At 46.3% G+C, this 17,612-nt stretch overlaps 1 protein-coding gene across 1 annotated transcript in view; it reads left to right on the plus strand.

Annotated features, from left to right (window-relative positions):
• The window catches only part of SUCLG2 (succinate-CoA ligase GDP-forming subunit beta), a 420,935-nt gene that overhangs the window by 210,982 nt on the left and 192,341 nt on the right, over positions 1-17,612 (plus strand). Inside the window, exons 6-7 of the mRNA XM_086939039.1 lie at positions 47-136; positions 11,853-11,949. Coding sequence (XP_086795165.1) covers positions 47-136; positions 11,853-11,949 — 187 coding nt within the window. The remainder of the gene's footprint in view (positions 1-46; positions 137-11,852; positions 11,950-17,612) is intronic.

Below are 17,612 nucleotides of genomic sequence, written 5' to 3' on the forward strand. Positions count from 1 at the left end.
TCCTGCTTTCCTGAAGTCTAATATTGTTACTTTTTTATTCTCATAGGAAGAAATAGATATATTTGAAGGAGTAAAGGACTGCCAAGCAATGAGAATGGCAGATAATTTGGGTTTCAAGGGACCACTTCAGCGTCAGGTAACAAAGTCAACATCACAAAACAACATTAAATTTTTTAAAAGAAAGTCGTAGACATCGTAAAGATAGATATGATTGTCCTACTTGTTGCTTTTATGATGATGATGATGATTATTATATTCATATTAGCGTTATTAGTGGTAAAGTTTTTATTATTGTTATTACCATTCTTTTTGAAAGAGCTAGGCTTTCGGAAGTACCTAGACCTGTCTCTTTAAGAACTAGCGCATGAATGTTTTCTCTGCTTCAATAGACAGCCCCTTTCCTCTGCCATCGTTGGGATGCCTGCGGGTCGCCATGCGCTTTATAAGTCCTGCTTTATCTTCATTATTATAATATTAATTTTTACTGTTCTTCATTTTCCTCACACGATTAAAAACATCTACACGCAAAAACTAAGGTAGGTTGAAAAAATGTACGAGGGGTCCAATGAAGAAAAAGGACGTTTGAAAATGCCTGAGTATAAATAAGAAAAGAACAAAGGAAACAGATAAATAATTGTTAGGATCGGGCAATCAAGGGAATAGAAGAGTAGATGATAGGAAATCACAAAAAACAATAGTGAATATTAGCTAAGAAAAAGAGAGCTGAGAAAAAAAGGCTGGAATATCCAAGAAAGGGTTGTTCGTCAGGTGCCCTCAGATAGCGTTGATATTATATGAAAAGGGACTAATCGAGCGAGAGGAGGTAAATAAGAGTCCATAGCAAGGCAAGACAAACACTCAAGAGAACAAGATTTGCAATGCAATAGTTCTCGCCTTTGGAACTTTTATTAGTTTTTAGCTATGGAGCACATTATCCTGGGTAAAGCAATTCTTGTATTTTACTGACCTCTGCTGGTCAATTTCTATCCAGACAGTTAAATAGACGTAGTTGCTAAAAACATTGTTAAAAAAGAAAGTCCCTAAGCAGAAAGCGACTCTGGTATTTTACTGACCTCTAGGGGTTGTTTTCTATCAAGACAGTTAAATAGCGGCAGTTGCTAGAAAAAAGTAGTCCCTAAGCAAAAGCGGAAGCAGACCAGTCTCTTGGAGCAATGCTCCAAAGCCCACACAAAGTACATACCACAGATCTTTCAGACAGCGCAAGCGCCGGCTTGGTTCAACCTAAAAAAAGATAATGTACCAACCTGTTTTACTTTTACAGCAATAGTTCTGTAAAATATGATATCCATTGAGCATGTGGGCGCATGAGCTGGAGAGTATCATTTAAGAAAATGATTAGATCTACTGGATACCACTATATCCACTAATTATAAAAAAAATATGTTCCTAATTTTGGACCTGTGCACATTTATAAAGTTACCAAACTGATCATTGTACTGCTATTTTCTTATTGTACACAACAGAATGGGAGACTTTAGCCTTAAATTAATAGAACAAATAGCTCCTTATGTGCTACCTTCACAGAAGTTTCTTTTGATAGGGGACTTCAACTATCATGTAGTTGTAGCCTCCGACCCAGTTGTATCCACCTTGCTGTCTTGAAATAGTAGATTTCCATTAGATAAAGTCTGGCCCACACACACTCAGCTGGGCATACCTTAGAAGTTATATTTTTGAACTACACGTTGCTGCATGCTGATATTCATGAACCACTTGCCTGGACTGACCATTTTTTAAAGTAATTTTAAAGTCCCTATTGGGACTACTACTACTAAATGCAAAATGGCAAATTTCTTGAGATCAAGACCTTGGAAACAGGTTACTAGAAGGTTTTCAATGTACTTTAAGCCCCACAGATCTAGACAGCCAATGGGATATTGATTCAGCGTGGGCCTCGTTTCTAGAGTCCCTGCCCTGTGCCCTAGACACAGTTGCTCCCTATAGATCTCACATCACTAAATCCTGTAGACCTAATGCTCCAAGGTATACAGCCAAACTAAGAATTGATAAATAAAACTGTAAAAGATTAGAGCATAATTGCTGGTACTCGAAAGGACGACCTAGACAAACATCAATATAAAGAAGAATTAGGAGCCTATCACAGTAGAATTAGAACAACACATAGACGCTACACTATAAACAGAATTGACCAAGCAAGGAACTCCGCCAAAGACCTATTTAGGGTCGTAAAGGATTGCACTAAACCATGTCGCCACACAGACACTTTGTGACACCATAGCTACCCATTTTAAAACTAAAATAGTGAATATCTATTGTAATATCCATAATTCTACTTCACTAATCTTTATCTGTCTCGCTAAATCTGCTTGTAGCACAACTCTTGCAGTGTTAGAGAGGTTTGAGCCTTTTGCAGAAACTCAATTGCTAGATTTACTAGCTCTCTCCCTCGGACCCTTGCCCCCAACATATAGATACACTTTCCACCCTTCTTGCTCCATCAGTTACATCTATGCAACCCATCTTTGTCTTCAGCGGCCATTCTTCGGGAATGGAAAGCCGCCCATGTTAAACTGATCTTTAAAGAAACGCATACTGATCTTAAGGAAACTAGCGTCCTATCTCTCGCCTTCCTTCCACAGACAGGGTTCTAAAGTCTCGTGTTAAGAAACGGCTTTCCTCCTGCCTGGAGAGTCACCATTTGCTGTATGTTTCTCAATCGGGGTTTAGACCCTCCCACAACACTTAAACTACTCTCCCAGCGGTAGTAAACTCACTCAGCGCATTCTTTGACGCATGTACACCAGCTATTCTGGTTCTTCTTGACCTGTTCAGAAGCGTTTGATACCGTTTCACATTCCATCTTGATTCAAAGCCTCTATGAGATAAGGATTCAGGGCTCCGCCCTAAATTTGCTCATAGATTTTTTTTTTTTAAGGACATGACTCAAAGGATTACTCTACGCCCTTTTCAATCTAAGCCTCTGTCCCTGGGCAAGAGTGTTTGCTCCTCGGGGCTCCGCTCTTTAACATCTATGTCGCTCCCCTTGACAGAGAGAGAGTTATTTCTTGCGGTTTTGAAATACTCTCTTATGCAGACAATACTCAAATTAGTTATATCTTTTGAGCAGGACATTGAGAATGTTAAGCATTGTTTTATCACCTGCATGAGGGAAATTGTCACTTGGACGTCCCTGAACTGTCTTAATCTAAACAGGGACAAAACAGAGATACTGTTCGGTAAAGCACAGCTTCACTAGACAGATGAATGGTGGCTTACCAACCTTGACCCGGCTCCTTCACTCAGAAACTCAGTAACATTCAAGTCAAGTCAAGTCAAATAGGCTTTATTTCGACATACAAAATATCTTAAAAAGCATACATACATATAAAATTCTTTTCGAAGCATTGAAAATAAAAAGTATAAAAAACCCCTTGCATGATAGGAATCGGCGATTTTTACTATTATTATTTTTAGGGGGAGAATTATATAAATTACCTAAAAAAGGTATGTTTGTGAAACAGACCGCAAGAATAAAAACATGATTAAACAATTTGTCTAAGCCTTTTTGACCGAATCCGCCATGCCCACCCAAGAAACTTCGAGGTGGCGCATGCATAAAAGGTGCGAGTGTCTGAAAGTAATATCCTTAGTGCCACGTTACAATGTCTTGTACCCAGTGTGAGACACATGGGTTTTAGCCATTTCATCCGTGGAACCTTGTAGGCAGGACACTCAAATAAAAAATGAGGGACAGATTCACGGCGCTGTGGGCAGAAGGGGCACCACGGTGCAGTCTGGTGAGGAATTTTCCAGTGACTTGTGAGTTCCATTACGGGGAGAAGACCTATTCTAAATTTAAAATACAGGGATCTTTCCCATGGGGCTGAGATAATGTCCAAATACAGTTCTCTAATGGGGACATCTTTAGACTCCATAAAGTTTCTTGTCGATTTACAAATCGTTGCAGAAGAGTTTCTTTTGTTTGCCACCCATCTCCAGTAGAGTTGTTTTAGCATTGATTTGGGCGGGGCTGTCTGTTGATGCCATGCTTCTTCCAGCCCCAGATTGGCAAGTAGTGCTTTGATGTCTCTTTGCCCAACCTGGAGATTTGATTATCTCCCGCAGGCCATCCGCATAACTAGAGAGCTCAGGAACTCTCCAGATGCGGGCCCACAGAAGCAAAGGGCGTAGCTTTGCTTGGTCTTCAATCGCCCGAAAGCCCATGTCCAATTGCAATGGCAGAATGGGGATAGATGGACCGAGGGACATCAAACTTCTCAAGAAGATGTTCTCAGCTCGAGTAAGCTCTTTCATGTTTGACATTCCCCAGTAACATTCATTTGTGGCTCGTGTTTCTGGACAATACGCCTTCTCAGGAGGATCTTTCAGTGGCGCCTGCTGAACTCTCGTAAAACCCTCATCCAAGCTCTGATAATCTGGCCATGTCCAGCCCCATTCCAAGCCTGGACATCCCTGCCCTGCGCAGTTCTGTTCACACGCCGTAAATATTCATACAACCCAACTAGATCAAGCCAATCCAGCTACTTGTACATCCACCAGAACCAGCCAATAGAGTTGCTAACAAGGTGTTTTTTTATTGGCCTGACCAGTTTATTAATGTCCCAGCATAAATATTTTAAATCCCTTAAAGCCTGTATTTGTCCCTCATATCAGCGCATATTACAAACTGGAAACATGAGAGTAAAGCCCTTTAAAATGTGTTCCATAGCTGTTTTAATGGTCCGTGGATGATAAAGTGAACAAATGAAGAAAAGCAGTGTTAAAAATGAATACGGACTATCTTGTATGAACTCCAGTTTATCATGTGTGGGTCTTAGAAGAATTTTACAACATAATTTACTGGGAAAGGTGGCGAGGCTACTGGCCGATCCCACTTCACAATGACACATTCACAGTACAACTCACCAGTGACAAGGACTGTCCAGTGATTTAGTGCCAGGATGGAAGCCAGGGGGTCTTCATTGGGCCTTGCGTGGCAGAGGGGCAGGCGGTGCTCTACAGATTGGATTGCAGCATGCATAACCTGCCTTGCTTTGGCCCTTTGGGCGATCCATCGCTGCTGCGGGTTCTGAGGCCTTGGGCTGGCAGTACTTTTAGAAAACGCTTCTTTTCATACGGCCAGCATGGACTTTCAAGGACATTGGTGCAGGAATGGAGAGAGGACAGATGGTGACGCTTTCGAATTGCTCAGCAAGCACACAACATGCAACGTTGTATTCATGCCCAATTGACTTCATTCCTACCAGTCGGCACCTATGGGTCATGAACGGAGTGGGGGAAAAGCCCTTCCATACATATATAAACGTAGCTTGCTTAAGGCAGCAGCAAAGTCTCACAGGCCCTACCTATTCTGAGGCAGTTGCAGAGTTGAGGATCAGTACGTCACTGCTAAGAAGTACACCTGGAGAACAGGGCAGGGGTCTCAAGTTCTAAGCACCAGCGTCCAAGCGCATTGTGACTCAGTAAAGGGCATCTTCCACACCACTGCAGCTAAGAGCACAAGTGCACCTTTTCCTCATTATCTCTGCAGGAGGTTCAGTGAAGCAACACGAAGGTTAAGCAACAGAGACATCAGCTTGTCTCTTTCACAGTCCGAGAATACTGGGACACTTGGCCTCAGCTTCTGATCTCAGAAGACCCGTCATGATCAGACTCTTTAACATCAGCAGCCTAATCGACATAGACACACTTACTTGAAACTCTCAGGAAGCGCTGCGTCCGGTCCGCTGGTCTAAGCAGCGCTGGCTGTCTCACTCCATCTGTATTCATGGTTGCAATACTTACTGTCCCGTAGCAGCCGCTCAATCAATCAATCATTTGTAAAGCGCACTGCATACCCGCAAGGGTCTCAAGGCGCTTGGGGGAGGGGGGCTGCTGATCGAACAGCCAGGCCTTGAGTATCCTCCAGCTGGTCTTGGGTCTGTCGTAGGCTCAGTGGGAGGGTGTTCCATGTCTTGGCGGTGAGGTGGGAGAAGGCTCTCCCCCGGTGGTTGTTCTTCGGATGAGCGGGACGGTGGCGAGGGAGAGGTCGGCGGAGTGTAGCTGGCGGTTGGGGATATAGAAGGGCAGCCGTCTGTTGAGGTAGGCTGGGCCTGTCTTGTGGAGTGCCTTGTGTGCATGGGTGAGGAGCTAGAAGGATATCCTCTTGTTGACGGGTAGCCAGTGCAGGTTTCTCAGATGGGGGGTGATGTGGGCGTGGCGTGGTACGTCGAGGATCAGTTGTGCCGAGGCGTTTTGGATGCGCTCTAGTCGTTTGATGAGCTTGGTCGGGGCACCCGCGCAGAGGGCGTTTCCGTAGTCGAGTCTGCTGCTGATGGGGGCCTGGTTGACTGTCTTTCTTGTATCTGTCGGGATCCATCTGTAGATCTTGCCGAGCATGCGGAGGGTGTTGAAGCAGGAGGAGGAGACGGCGTTGACTTGCTTGATCATTGAGAGCGTTGAGTCGCGGATGATTCCCAGGTTGCGTGCGTGGTCGGTGGGTGTCGGGGCTGCCCCCAGTGCCGTTGGCCACCAGGAGTCATCCCAGGCTGAAGGGTTGGAGCCGATGATGAGGACCTCCATCTTGTCTGAGTTCAGCTTCAGATGGCTGGTCTTCATCCAGTCGGCGACGGCCTTCATTCCTTCGTGGAGGTTGGCTTTGGTGGTGATGGGGTCCTTGGAGAGGGAGAGGATCAGCTGAGTATTGTTGGCGTAGGAGATTATGTTGAGGTCGTGCTGTCGGGCTACGTGTGCATGCGGCCATGTAAATGTTGAACAGCGCCGGGCTGAGGGAGGATCCCTGGGGTACGCCGCAGATGATCTCGGAGGCTTTGGAACGGAATGGGGGGAGGCGGACGCTCTGGGTTCTGCCGGAGAGGAAGGAGGTGGGCCAATCCAGAGCCTTGTCTCGGATCCCTGCGGCTTGGAGGCGTGCGCGTATTGTGCGGTGGCAGACGGTGTCGAAGACGGCAGAGAGGTCTAGGAGGATGAGTGCTGCGGTCTCGCCGTTGTCCAGCAGGGTCCTGATGTCATTGGTGGCGGCGATGAGGGCAGTCTCGGTGCTGTGGTTGCTGCGGAACCCTGACTGGGAAGGGTCCAGGATTCTGTTTTCTTCGAGGTATCGGGTTAGCTGTCTGTTGAAGGTTTTCTCAATGACCTTGGCCGGGAAGGGGATCAGAGAGATGGGACGGAAGTTCTTGAGGTCTCTTTGGTCTGCCTTAGGTTTTTTGAGTAGGGCGTTGATCTCGGCGTGTTTCCAGATCTCTGGGAAGGGCGCTGTCTCCAGGGAGAGATTGATGACATTGCGCAGGTGGGTTACGATGGAGCTGCTTACTCTGTTGAAGACGTGGTGCGGGAATGGGTCTGCCGGAGTGGATTGAGCGCATGGTCTTGATGGTGTCATCGATGCTCATGCTGGCCCAGGCTAGCAGGTGGTCGTGGTCAATGGTGTATGGAGGGTCTGTTGTGTTGCTGTCTGTTGGGGCTGTCTGGGTGTTGAATCTTTCTTGGATGTCTGCAATCTTGCGGTGGAAGAAGGTGGAGAGGGAGTCGCACAGGACTTGCGACGGCGGGATGTCGCTGATGTTGGAGCTGGGGTTGGAGAGTTCCTTCACGATGTTGAAGAGCTCTTTGCTATTGTCTGCGTTGGTGTCGAGGCAGTCTTTGAATGAGGTCCTCTTGGCCACCCTGATGAGGTGGTGGTGGTTGCGGATGGCGTCCTTGTGTGCTTGAGTGGCTGTCTGGAGTTTCGTCACTGTGCCATTTCTTCTCTAGTTTCCGACAGGCTTGCTTGAAGGCTAGGAGTTCTGGGGTGAACCAGCTGGCCCTCTTCCTGGTGTCTCTGTGGAGGTGTTTCTTCAGAGGGGCGAGGGTGTTGGCGCAGTCCTCGATCCAGGATCTGAGGCTGTGGGCAGTGTTGTCAGTGTTGGAGGGTTTGGTGGGTGGGCTGAGAACGAGGTTTGCGTGTATTTGGTCTTCGATGATTTTGCCGCTGCAGCGGCGAGGGATCTGTTGGGTGCGGTGGTGTGTGGTGGGTTTCTGGAAGGCGAAGTGGATGCAGCAGTGGTCGGTCCAGAGGAGTTCGGTGGTTTGGCTGATGGAGACATACGGGCTTGAGGATAAGACTGGATCGAGCGTGTTGCCGGCGGAGTGGGTGGGCATTGTGACGAGTTCCTACAGTCCGAGGTTGGCAAGGTTATCGATCAGGGTTGTGGAGTTGTTGTCGTTGTTGTTCTCAAGGTGAAAGTTCAGGTCTTCGAGGAGGATACAATTGGTGGAGCTCAGGGCGTGCATGCTGATCAAGTCGGCGATGGAGTCACTGAACTGGGGGCGGGGTCCGAGGTGTCGGTAGACGAGGGTGCCTCTGAGGGTGGAATTAGGGTATGTGTGGATCTGGAAATGCATGTGTTCGGCGATGCTGAGCGCGTCATCAGTGCTATTCGAGACCCTGATACTGTTCTTGTGGACGATGACGATTCCTCCTCCGACTCCGTTGGTGCGTTCTCTGTGGGTGATCTTGTAGCCGTCTGGGATGGCTATGGTGATGTCGGGTGCATAGGAGTCGTTAAATCAGGTCTCTGTCAGGAAGGCGACGTCCAGGGATGTTGTGTCGAGCAGGTCCCAGAACTCGACGGCATGCTTGCGTGTGGAGCTGGTGTTCAGTAGTATGCATCGGAGGTGGTTGGGGTCTTTCTTGGAGGGTGGTTCGTCAGCTCTGAGGCTGGTGTAGCTGCAGTTCCGGCAGGTGAAGGGGCCGTGTGTGCCTTTTGGGGCGACCTTGAAGCAGGTGTGTGGCGTCATAGTAGCGGCAGTCGTCGTGGCGGGTGCGGGGGCCAGGGGTTCTGGCGCTGGGCGCGGTCCAGGCACGGACGGGCTCTCCTTAGGCGTGCCAGCTGCGCGGACGCGCAGCTGCTGGCATTTATGGGGAGCTGGGAGGGAGGAGCAGCTGGGCGGCGGGGGCAGGGAATGGGCATTGGGCAGTCAGGGGGCGGGGCCGCAGGGAAAGCAGCGGCGAGGGCAGTGAGGGACAACGAAGGTAACAGAAGGAAAAGGGACAGAAAATCAAGGGTAAAACAAGTGGCACAGAAGGCAAAAGGGCACAAAAAACGAGTCGAACAGAAGGCAAAAGGGGCACAGAAACGAGGGAAAAACTAGTGGCACAAAGGGCATAAGGGCACAAAAAACAAGTGGAACGGAGGGCAGAAGGGCACAAAAAACTAGTGGAACAGAAGGCAAAAGAGGCAAAAAAAAAGGGTGGAACATAGGGCAGAAGGGCACAAAAAACGAGGGAAAAACTAGTGGAACAGAGGGCAGAAAGGTACAAAAAACGAGGGAAAAAAGAGTGGAACAGAGGCAGTAAAGCACAAAAAACAAGGGAAAAACAAGTGGCACAGAGGGCAGAAGGGCACAAAAACAAGTGGAACAGAGGGCAGAAAGGCACAAAAAAACGAGGGAAAAACAAGTGGCACAGAGGGCAGAAGGGCACAAAAACGAGGGAAAAACGAGTGGCACAGAGGGCAGAAGAGGGCAGAAGGGCACAAAAAAATGAGTGGAACAGAGGGCAGGAGGGCACAAAAAGGAGGGGAAAACGAGTGGAACAGATGGCAGAAATGCACAAAAAATGAGGGAAAAGCAAGTGGCATAGAGGGCAGAAGAGCAAAAAAAACGAGTGAAATAGGGCAGAAAGGCACAAAAAACGAGGGAAAAACGAGTGGCACAGAGGGCAGGAGGGCACAAAAAGGAGGGGAAAACGAGTGGAATAGAGTGCAGAAGGGCACAAAAAACGAGTGGAACAGAGGGCAGTAAGACACAAAAAACGAGGGAAAAACGAGTGGAACAGAGGGCAGAAAAGCACAAAAAACGAGGAAAAACAATTGGGTCTGGAAGGGCACAAAAAACGAGTGGAACAGAGGCAGAATACAGAGTACAGAAATACAGGGGCAGCTAAGAAAAGAAGGCAGAACAGGCAGAGAGGCACGGGGGCAGTGAGGGAACAGAAGGAAAAACCGGGCAGAGAGAGCATGGGGGCAGCGAGGGGAACAGAGAGAAGAAAACAGGGGCACGGACCACGTACAGGCAGCGGGGGAAGACAGACAACAGCAGTCACAGTCACAACAATGAAAATACAGGCAATACAATAAAAGCAATAAAGCGGAGGATGAACAAACCTACCTACGGCCTACCACTGGCCACCAGGGATGAGCCGCAGGTGAGTAGCCTGCGGGTGGTGGAGGGCCTTGAACTTCCTCAACAGCGGCGGCTGGGGCAGGGAGACACAGGCGGTGCTGTGCGGAGAGGGAGCCACCTACCTGGTGGGGTCAAGGGTCGCTAAGGTTCTAATGATCTTATGCAGGCTGCGCGGTGTGAGCTCAGCTCAGCTGCACCTGCGAGCTCCTGGTTCTACAAACTGAATATGCGCCCAGCCTGGGCCGTGGCAGTTGATTGGCCAAATTAATTAACAAGACACAGTCTCTATGTCACGTCAGTGACGTTAGCCTCCGAGTGACTGAAACATATTGTAGCCAGCCCTGATTGGCCATAGCGAGTTGCTTAAGCCAACCCCCAAGCCGCAAAGCCTGCTGCAGCAATGCTCTGTCAGCTAAAACCAAATTACCAGTCAGTGGTACTTCAGAGCTCAGGCTGGAAAGCGGAGTAGGCGCAGACCACCACACTGAAATGCGTTAGTCTAATGCATGAGTACTCGTAAACATTTTCCCAGGGGCCAAAAAGCTAATCTGTGGTGTGACCGATGGCCGCACTGATGCCAGCGTGGTGGCGATTGGGGCGTAGGAGGTGTAAGGTGGGCATAGGGGGAAGCGACTCATCTACATCTAGTGGCTGAATTTCCACCTTGGGATCAATCCCAGCCTCCGCACTGGACAAATCTGCGTGATCCAAAGCAATTGTTTTGTTTCACTTTGCTTATTATAATAATAATCCATATTTGTAAAGCGCACAATCACCCGTAAGGGTCCCTAGGCGCTGGGGGCCGTCGGGAAGATTAAGCAAACTATTGCCCAGAGTCACATGGTGCTGAGATAATCTTCCGCCGGTGCCAGGGATCGAACCGTGATCCCCAGATTCCGGAGTCAGTCGCCCTAGCTGCTGCGCCACACCTCTTCCTTCGGCGCCACACCCCTTCCTTATTGTCATTGTGTTCAAGGTGTGGGGAAGGCATGAATGTTTCTAAAATTCATGTTTAAAAACTGTCACACACAACAACAAAAATTGCAATGTACTTTTATAATGTTACGTACTATGGTGAAACTTTCGAATTTTGAAGGAACTTTATCATATTTTTACACTTTTGTTGCAAGAAGTCTTTAAAGTATTCTTAAAATTAAGTGGTGCAGGACAGCTTCTGTGCTTTTTTTAATTTTACCTCTGTTAGACTGTAAATAAATGCTTTCCATTTAAGTAATATCTCTATAAGAATTAGTACTTTGTAAAATGAACAGCAGCCGACTGCTGCTGTTCAACCAGGGGCCGCATGTACAGGTCTGGACTGCCGCTTGCTGCCCCCGGGCCGTACTTTGAGTGTCATTGGCTAACGCCTGATGCGTGGTACTTGGTAGCGCTGGCACGTTTCATCGAGGCAACAACGATTCCCTGACTCCAGACTACCGATTTCCAGTAGATATATATTAGGAGTTTAAAGGAACAATATTTAGTTTAGTCGACTACCTTTCGTTTCTAACATCTGCTAGCAGGCCGCATGCGGAATAATGAATGTTGTGCACTAACACAATTTATAAGCAGTGATTTTAATTAACACAAATGGTAAACCATTGCAAAACTTATCCTGTTTTACAAATGCAAATCATGTTTTGACATTTCAGTTTTGTAATTACATCTCTTTTGATAAACCGTAGGCAGCGGATCAAATTAAGAAGCTTTACAATCTCTTTCTCAAAGTTGATGCTACTCAGGTGGAAATAAATCCCTTTGGCGAAACTCCAGAAGGACAAGGTGAGACGTGAAGCCTCTCAAATGATGCTATTATTATTCTGTCAGAATGCAACCCTCAAACCGGAGTGGGGGATCCAAACACCAGCTTTGTATTTATTTCATTGTTTAATTGCATTTCTGAACTGTTGTAGAAGTTCCTCCTTGTGGACGTAAATAGTTTAATATCTATTGTTAATTGATGCAAACATCTGAAAAGAAATAGAAGCAGCGAGGGCATTATGCATAGGCTTGCAGGCTTTCTTTCATTTCTGCGGGGAGGCCCTGCCTACCAGGGAGCTCTGTGCTGCACTTCCAGGCTTCGCCATTACTGCAGTTTTACAAGAGTTGCCTGCAAGATACGTCCTTTCAGCTGTCTCGGTGGGCCGTGGGCGCTCGTACCCACACCAATACAGAATGCATTTGTATTCATTCTTCTGCTATTTATTTGCTAGTCGTGATGGGTGCAACATTTTTTTTTGTATTCTAGTTTGCCGCTAGCAGCAATTCTTTGCAGCGATTCCAGTGGGAATTCGCAATATCAGGTGAAAGTCTAGCCAAGAATGCTAAGTGCAAAAATAATTACTGTGGCTCTAGTAGGGTTTGTAATGAAATGTAGTCTGGAGTCTGTATCACAAGCCGCGCAAGAGCAGTTATTTGGCAAGCACGATTCAAATGCTTTAGAGATCAATGTGCGCTGCTTCTGTAAAATTAATTTATCATGGGATGGTTCGCTAAATCAATGCCATGTAACTTGGCAGAAGAGTTTTGAGAAAAGGCCCTAGCACAATTTTTCTCTCACTTCCAAACAGCTTGGTAGTTCGGTGTGTTCTTTGTGAATGCAGGTAATCAGCTTGGCTTTCTTTTTTAGTAATCCATTTTTTTCACTTGCAATCGGAAATGCACTGATCGAGCAAGGTTTTGTCAAAAAAATCCCTTTCTTAAATGAATCCTGCCGAATTTTAGGCAGCCCTCCTTCAAAATACATCTTTTCCAGCCCAATAGTTCCAATAGATTAATATTGATTAATATTGACGCTGGAGTAGTGTTTTCTTTATAGTTATATGCCACTATTCGAATTCTGATCTAAAATCACCTTTTACACCTTAATGAAAAATAATGAAAATGTTTAATTTCGAGTGCAAGATTAACAAGTTAGCAGATTGTTTGTGATATCTTTTTGGCTGCTTGTATAAAAAACAATTCTTAGCTTTATGTCTTGCTAATTATAGGTTATCTTAATCTTTCTGGCCACCGTATTAGAAAAAACAGATTTCCTTGAATCCCAGAACTAGTTAGATGTTCCTTCCTTGATAATTGCAGTGAAAGCTTCTTTTCCTTGTCCATGTTATATTAATTCCTCAGCATGGCTGCTCTTGGGAGAGAGACTGCTCATAGTCAATAAAAGGTGCTGATGCTGTAATGATTAAAACAAGCAAGTGACAAATAGCTGTGCAAGCTTTGAGGCACCATCTGCAATCTGTAAAATAAACCTGAGCACCAACAGGTTAGAATAACCACAGCAACTAGATCCCCCACATCCTCACCACAGTATTATATACCGCAACATGCGGATTGTCTGTTCTCATCCCAGCCATCCCATGACTTGGTATCTCCAAGAAGTGCCACAACTAAGCCAAGGAGTATGAAATTGTATATGAGCTCCCAAGACATAAACTCCAAACTGCTCTGCTTGATTGATCGCACTGCCCCAGAGGTCTTATAACACCTCCATCAGAAAGATAGTTGTAGTACATGTGAGTTGTTATTCTAGTCTTTCTCAGGAATGCTTAATGCTTACCTTCTCTATTCCACATTCCATGTTCCACTCTGCCTTGTATGTTCCACCCTGTGGCAGTTGACCGGTTGTTGCTGCTGTGGGTGGTCTGCTCTTACGTTGTCTCTTGACCTGAATAAAGGAACCTGCAAGAATCACCTGCCGCCTCTGCACCTTATTTACTACAGTATTTTGGCGACGCTGCTTCGAACCCTGCGCTCTTCCGCCACCTTTTGGACCTTGGACAGACACCAAAGAGCAGACCGTGTTGAGCCGAATCCCGTTTACGCTCCTACATACTGCCGGAGGGGACCCGACTGCTCTGCTTCGGACTTTCTACGAAACCAGCAAGTTTTTACCTGCTTCTGCCTCTGTTTCCCGTCATTTAGTCCTCCTGCCGTCTCCCTGATACTGATGACGTCTTAAAACTTTCCGTGGGAGTCAGCGATCTTCTTTGTGACGTTGGCATGCGCTCCTCTCACTCTGCGTGACTCGTCTCAACGCGCCTTCTCTCCCAGACAGCAAGCGCGTTTGTACGTCCACGTCATCACGCCGGGGGGCCATTTTGAATTGCCATGGTTACGGATTCAACTCCAGCAACGACGATGCGCTCGTCTTGTGCACATTCGTGACAAGTAAAGCTTCATGACAAGTAAAGCTTCGATTTTATTCCTGTTTGTAGCGTTTCTTCCTGGAATAGGTTGCCTTAATTAACTATTCGTTTACCTTTTCAGACATTTCCGTTTTTTTTTGTGTGACAATTTATAACATTAACTTCGCTCTGTGCTTCTCACCACAACTTTTAATATGTCTGAGCAGTCACCATTTCAATCTGGCTCTGTGGTTTTACCACCCAGTTTTCTTTCTTCACCTGGCCAGCCCAGCATATCGTGGGAAGACTGGTTTCCCATGTTTGAGAACTACCTTGATGCACTGGATGCTCAAGAGTTCTCTGCCAAACGCAAAAAAGCACCTCTGCTGGGTTCTCTTGGTAAGGAAGGACAACGTGTGTTCAGGTTCTTGCCGAAAGTCCTTTTGGCTGGTGCACAAGCCCCGTTGGATGAGTATAAGGAGCCTGTGTCTCGTCTTGAAGTCAGGTATGCCAAAGAAGAGAACCTGGTCATGAACAGGTATAAATTCTACACCAAAAGTCAAAAAACTGGTGAGAGCATAGATGACTTTGTTTCTAGACTGCGCGAAATGTCAGTGAAATGCAAATTTGGCAACATGACTGATGAGCTGATCAGGGATCAGCTTATCGTACAATGCAATAACAAAAAAATTCAGGAACGTCTTTGGGCAGCCAAGAATCCCAACCTACAAACAGCAATTGATTTAGCAAAGGTTGTTGAACAGTCCCAAGGGTGTATGAAAGAGTTGGAAAAGAGAGCTACTTCAAGTGACGTTGGTGAGGTGTCTTGTCATTCACACATGTTTCCAAGTCAGGAAGATGATGACCAAGACGAAGTTGCTCTTCTTAAGAAGAGAAAGTTTTTCAACAAGAAGTCTGTTAATGTTAAGCCTAATAACACTGTTAAATCTTCTTCTAGGCAATGTCTTAGATGTGGTAGTCTTGCACATGCTTCTGATTCAAAGTTTTGCTTTGCAGCCAAACAGGAATGCATGAAATGTGGTAAATTGGGGCATTATGCTCGTGTTTGCAGAAGTAAAGCCCGTCCTTCTGTTTCATATGTTAGTGACATCACAGTAGGTGAAGATGACACTGACAAAATTTTGGTAGTTGGTATCGACAGTGATCTTCAACGTGAAGACCACAAACGTAGGAATAGGCCTAAGGCTCTTTTCATTATTAATGAAAAAAATGTTTACTTGATGGTGGACAATGGTTCGCGGTACACAATCATTCCCAATTCCCTTTTTGTTGATTTGTGGGGTATGGGTCCTCTTTTTCCTACGGATATTTCTCTTGGTGGGTATCAGGGGGAACCACTCAGCATTCTTGGGTATTTTGAGGCTAACATTGTGTTCTCAACCAGACACATTTTTGGTAAGGTATATGTCTCAGAGTCTGGTCCCGCTATACTTGGTTGGATACACCAATATGACCTTTGCATTGTCGTGAATCCCCGAGCTGATCCTCAGGTCATGGTCGTGGAGGACTCTGATCTATTCTCTTTACTCTCTAAATTTAAAAATGTCTTTGAGAGTTTGGGTCGGCTCAAGGGCTATTCACATAAAATAATAATCAAACCCAACTCTGTCCCCGTACAACACAAGGTAAGACGCATTCCTATCATCATTAGGGATGAGGTCAAGGGTCTCCTTGATGACATGTTGAGTTCTGGGGTCATTGAGCCTGTTGAAGCCTCCCCTTGGGTTTCGCCCATTGTCGTCACCAAGAAGTCTGACGGCAAGCTCCGTTTCTGTGTCGACCTCAGGTCTCTCAACCACTGTGTTGTTGCCGACACCTTCCCACTACCTAATATATCTGAATTAGTTACTACTCTCAATGGCGCAAAATTCTTCTCAAAATTGGACCTCAGGAGTGCATACCATCAAATTGACCTTCACAAAGACTCCAAATCCCTGACAGCCTTCATCACTCCCCGGGGTACCTTCCAGTTTACTCGTCTGCCATTTGGTCTCAAGTCAGCAGCTAGCGTTTTTCAGCGCATGGTGTCAGGTATCTTCGAAGGTGTGCCTAAGGTAGTCTACTTTCAGGACGACATCCTGATTTATGGTCTAACCGAATCCCAGCACAATTTCACTCTGAATGTTGTTCTTGAGAAGTTATCTGATGCTGGTCTAACTTTACGAAAGGACAAATGTTTGTTTGGTGTGTGTGAAGTAGACTATCTGGGCTACACCATCACTTCCTCTGGTATAAAACCCCAAAAAAACCTATGTGAGGCTATTCGCTCTGCACCCTCACCTTCTGACAAAGACCAGCTTCGTTACTTCATGGGATTGATAGAGTATTACTCTAAGTTCGTACAGAATTTTTCTGATAAGACTGTATCTATTAGATCTTTGCTTAAACGGGGTGTAAGTTTTACTTGGGGGCCTGAGCAAGAGAAATGTTTTGTAAACATCAAAAATGAAATTTGCGATGCTAAAATGTTATCTCCCTTTGATGTACGCAATAGATCTATTGTCACTGTTGATGCTAGTGCACATGGTCTGGGGGCTATGTTGTCTCAATTGTGTGGGGGATCAGAAGTCACCATCGCCTTTGCCTCCAGGACCCTTACTGATACGGAGAAGCACTATTCCGTTATCGAAAGGGAGGCGTTGGCGGCCTCTTGGGCTGTTGAATATTTCCGTACTTACTTGTGGGGCATGAAGTTTACTCTACGATCTGACCACAAGCCCCTGATCAAAGTTCTTTCACCTGGTGGGGCAGGTAAGGGTTCTGCCCGCCTTATGAAGCTGGCGGCTAGACTACAAGAGTTTCAGTATTCGGTGGAATACATCCCAGGTTGGAGGAATGTCCAAGCCGATTGTCTTTCGAGACTATCTATGGATTGGCGTTCTCCTCACAATTCAGTTGTTTCACTTGACTTGGATGATATAGCTGTGGCCTCGGTGGAAGATGCTGTTTTTGTAGGCGAGGGTGTTTTCTCTTCCAGTGACTGGTCTAGAGAGATGTCTGTTGATGCCACCCTTCAGGAGGTCATCAAACTTATAAGGTTGGGGCCTAGACGAGAGAGTTCTGTCCCTGTCGCTGTTCGGCCTTACATTAAGGTCCTAGATGATCTTTCTATTGTTGGGGACATTCTTTTTAAAGGTGAGAAATTTGTACCCCCCTTTGGGTTAAGAACTAAGCTACTGGCTTTAGCACATGAGGGGCACATGGGCCAGACCCTTACCCAAAGGCGTTTAAAAGATCACTTCTGGTGGCCTGGCGTTGACTCCCAAGTAGTAGATTGGGTTGAAAATTGTTCTCTCT

This window comes from Lissotriton vulgaris, chromosome 9 (genome assembly GCF_964263255.1).
Source record: "Lissotriton vulgaris chromosome 9, aLisVul1.2, whole genome shotgun sequence".
Taxonomy (NCBI): domain Eukaryota; kingdom Metazoa; phylum Chordata; class Amphibia; order Caudata; family Salamandridae; genus Lissotriton; species Lissotriton vulgaris.